Genomic DNA, 4,557 nt, shown 5'->3' with positions numbered 1-4,557 from the left:
CCACACTTCAAGAGGGATGTGGATAACCTGGAGAGGGTCCAGAGAAGGGCCACTCGTATGGTTAAGGGCTTGCAGGCCAAGCCCTACAAGGAGAGACTGGGCCACCTGGACCTCTTCAGCCTCTGCAAGAGAAGGTTGAGAGGCGACCTTGTGGCTGCCTATAACTTCATCACGGGGGCGCAGAAGGGAACTGGTGAGGCTCTACTCATCAAGGTGCCCCTGGGGGGTCACAAGAAATAATGGCCATAAGCTAGCAGAGTGCAGATTTAGACTGGACATTAGGAGGAACTTCTTCACAGTTAAGAGTGGCCAAAATCTGGAATGGGCTCCCAAGGGAGGTGGTGCTCTCCCCTACCCTGGGGGTCTTCAAGAGGAGGTTAGATGGGCATCTGGCTGGGGTCATCTAAACCCAGCACACTTTCCTGCCTATGCAGGGGGTCGGACTCGATGCTCTATTGAGGTCCCTTCCGACCCTAACATCTATGAATCTATGAAAACAAAAGGTTCAAAAGGAGGATCCACATCTAAGAAGGGCTTAATGGCAGATTGTAAAGTGGGTAGGTGTCCAGATTTTCTAATCATCCATATGAGAAAGGAAGATGTACCTTCCAAAGCAGACAGGTTCTGAGAGGAAAGGGGCTTGGGGGTTGTGTGAGTTGCATGCATTTTAAATGTATATAGTGACTATAAGATCTGTCTAAGACCAAGTGATGACAGGCAGCTGGGCAAGACAGTGTGCTCAAAGACCCAGTGGACTAAGACTGCTTGAAACCCTGAGCAGGAAGGAGGATTCCCAGGATACAAAGACTCCCTCTAAAGTCTAAGCAAACAACCCATGACCCAGCTGCTGACAGCATAGCACCCTCTTGTGGGAGAAGAACGCCAACAGCTGCACTGATCCAGAAAGATCAGTCAGTCTCTGAAAAGTAAACCCATGGCAGCAGGGAACAGGATTACTTCCTCAACAGTAACACTTGGATCAAAGGTTCCAGGAGACAGGGCATTCTCTTCCCCAAAACCCTGGTGGAGAAGAGGGAGGGGGAAGAGTAAGGCATGGGGGGAAAATGAAGACCAAGCAGCATTGTTATCAATGCAGAGAGCTGATAGGAGAGAAGAATGCAGAACAGCTTGGGCCTGGCAAAGATAGGATTGGTCACCTGGCACTTGATCCTCTAAAGCGACAAATTGATAAAAGAGAGGCAGTTGGCAAGGCAGAGGTACATCATACAGGCTAACTGAATCAGAGATTACGCATCTGTGATTCGTTACTTTATAGAGTGAAAGGTAAACTGAGGGGGGTGCAGCAGTGAGGCTGGATCTCTGGCTGTTAGAGATCTGGATGAGAGAGCAAGTTGAGAAACAGAGAACTTTTCTGTCTTTCTTTCCTACTCTTCTCCGCTAATATCTGCCTCTGACTTTCTCCTTCATTTTTTCTTTTCTTCTTCCAAGAGCTAGAGCCACAGTAAAAGGGGAGAAAAAAGAGGAGGAGGAGGATCAGGAAAGTATGTGGAAGGAGACACATATTCCATGCTTTCAGAATGCAGAAGATAATGGAAACAAAACCTCAACATCAAGGAACTAGACTGCTCCTTAGAAAACAGCAGCACACACATCATGTCTTTCATCTCCCTCCCCATTGGGCTGTGGAGACATAATGCCCTCAGTAATTCCCATCAGGTGCAGGATGAGAAGAGAGGAGAGGAGTGTACACAGATGTAAAGTACCTCACCTTTAAGGAAAACATGGCTTCCTTTTCCTGATGCCTTTATACTTTAAGAAAAAAGAAACGTTTATTTTTTTGTTTAACATCAATTGTGTGCATTTTGTTTTTAAACAAAAGCAAGAAAGTAATTCAGAGGGTAGCTCATCTAATAACCTGAACAACTTGGATGATTGAAATCATGAAACCAAAGGCTTGGCATTCCTCTTCATACCCAAGACTTACATCCCAAGTAATTCACAGCTTGTGCACTTACATACATTGTGTAGACATACACACGCACACACATGCACAGAGAGAATGAAAATACATTCTCATTACACTAAGGCTATGCAACTGATCAGCAGCAAAAAAGAGTGACTTTTGCTCAGACATATATGCACACAGAGTAGCCATAAGTGGATAATGGTGGCACACTTTACAAGCGTAGTTAGATCAAACATGTACAGAGGATCAAGACTTGCTCCTTAAAAATGCCTGTTGATTTTTTAATACACTCACTGTTATAGCGTCTGTAGCTGTCAATCTTTGCCGGTGCCCCTCTGTACAGAATTGTCCCTTCAAAAGCAGATTTTCCTGACAGCAAATGAGAGGAAAGGAGGAAAGAAAAAACAAAACAGGGAAATGGAGATATCGATGATAGTAAAGAAAAGGAAGAGGAAGAGTTTTTTATCTGCACTTTCAATGACTAACTTCTAAAAAGCTTTATTAGCAAAATGACAAGACCAAAAACTACAGCATTCAATTGCACATTTGCTTAAAAATATTCTCCCGTCACGCATGTCAGATAGAAAAAATATCTTATGGTTTTGCAAAATCATCATTAAATACGGTTAGAAGATATTGTTTCCAACAATACTGAACAAAAAAAGTATTTGGCTCAAACTTTTTAGACCTGTGAATGAACATCAAAATTAAAACTGGGTTCACATCCTGTTATGCCTCTGTGACATATAGAGCAAGTATAAAAAAAAATTACCTATAAAATTTCTTTTCTATTTGGTTTTTGCCTTAGGCACTATTGATTTTAGTGAAATTTGTGCTAGTATCACTGAGCTGCCATTGATGCCTCTGACGTTGGCACACTTTGCTAGCTCAGGGCATGTTCCTTACAGACACATAGGTCACCAAAACAGTGGAATTCCTTTAATGCAGATGTCCTAGAAAAGCCTTTGATTTGCTGCAGGCTTAGGGTTGGTTTCAAGTGTAGATTAAGAGCTTTAACACATTTTGTATTAAATGGATGGAATGGTGAATCTCAGTAAGTTTTTGACCCAATGGCTTAGCCAGGCTTTTTGCCTAAATAAATACTAACAAAAAGCAAAACTAAAAAAAAGTTTTAGTACAGTTATAGCTTTTGCTGTAGCCACAGTGATCCAGAGAACATAAGAACCAAGCTTGTTTGGTAACAACTTTAATTGGACCAACTACATTGCTGGGAGAAATATTAGGTTTTAGAGCACAAAATGCCCTTCCTCAGGTCTGGGAAAGAAGATGATGAACCCTAAGTTAAATGCCAGGTAAACAATGACTTTTATTTAACTCCATAACAAAGGAAAGACACATAAAGCCTGAAAGCTTTTCTAACATACTGTCTAAGTATAGAGTTGATCCAACAGAAGTCCAAAACAAACCTTTTTCATCACAAAAAAAATTTAAAACAGTCTGGATAAAGACCACTTTCTTAATTAAGGCTATGTCTTCATTGACAGAAAACATCTTTTTTCTCAGTTTTGTCTGTAACCAGTGAGATGACTCTTAGATTCTAGCTATTCTGTTGTACACACCTACTCTCAGTCTCCAGCTGGTCTCACATGCACTTATCACAGTAAAAACTGCTTGCCCCCGTCCCTAAGATTTCAGTTTAGGATACTCTACATGTGCGAAATCTCACTGTAAAAATTACACCTTTTTGATACTGAAAACACAGCCTAGGTTTCACTATCTGTCATTCAATTATAGTTGACAGAAATAGGGCTATATAAATCTGCACACATTGGCAGGGGAAAAAAGCCACGAAAAACTCCCATTCCTACCTTACACATGATAAGGAAACAAAACAACTACAAATTGCTTCTCTCCTTTGCAAGTCACCTTTAAATGAAATGTATTATTATATTAAGTCTAGAGTTAAGAAATTAAAGGCACCTATGGTCAGCTACAGGACAGTGAAGAGACAGCAAGAAGGATGGAAAAAGACAACTAAAGTTTAGAGAAGTTAAAATATAATATATTGCCTAACTACAGCATTAGCAACAAAATTTATCATCAATCCTGGATCCTGCACTTTTCTTAGGCAGCTAACACTCTGAGGTTTAAAAAATATCCAGTATATTTAATTAGGCCTAATCATAGCTTAATTTACAAACATACAGGAGGGATACAAGATAAAACCAGTCATCTGTAAATGTTGTGACATGTCTGTGAAATCACCACTTTCAAATAAGACTTGAATTTTTTAGGTTATAATATTCATTTTGTTACAGGGGTCAACTGTCCCACCCGTTGACAGACTGTAAGTAGAAGACATGGTATTTTGGGGTCTTCCAATATATAAGATAATTATATAGTGAGAAGATAAGACGTCCAAGAAATCTAGAAAATAAATGGAGACACGTATATCCAATCAAAGATAAAATTATAATACAAATATTTCATGGATGTTTTTTAACATTTTGGTATTATCAAAGCATTGCATTTTTTATATCAGTAGGACCGTAGAAGAACAGGCGGCTAGTTTGAGTAAAGGTATCTGAATTAGGCTCTATGTAAGCTCTGAAATGACTGGTCATTTTACAGACTGATCAAACATTTTAAAATCTTGAAGTAGTGTCCAG

General features: G+C 40.1%; 1 protein-coding gene across 2 annotated transcripts in view; it reads right to left on the bottom strand.

Annotated features, from left to right (window-relative positions):
• SH3KBP1 (SH3 domain containing kinase binding protein 1) overlaps positions 1 to 4,557 on the bottom strand; it is a 343,403-nt gene that overhangs the window by 169,344 nt on the left and 169,502 nt on the right. The window contains exon 5 of one of the 2 annotated variants that reach the window (XM_025201103.1): positions 2,222 to 2,296. The exons of the other annotated variant lie outside the window; for it this stretch is intronic. Coding sequence (XP_025056888.1) covers positions 2,222 to 2,296 — 75 coding nt within the window. The remainder of the gene's footprint in view (positions 1 to 2,221; positions 2,297 to 4,557) is intronic. 2 annotated transcript variants of the gene reach the window in all.

This window comes from Alligator sinensis, unplaced genomic scaffold, assembly GCF_000455745.1.
Source record: "Alligator sinensis unplaced genomic scaffold, ASM45574v1 scaffold583_1, whole genome shotgun sequence".
Taxonomy (NCBI): Eukaryota; Metazoa; Chordata; order Crocodylia; family Alligatoridae; genus Alligator; species Alligator sinensis.
This window is presented reverse-complemented; position numbering and strand designations above follow the sequence as displayed.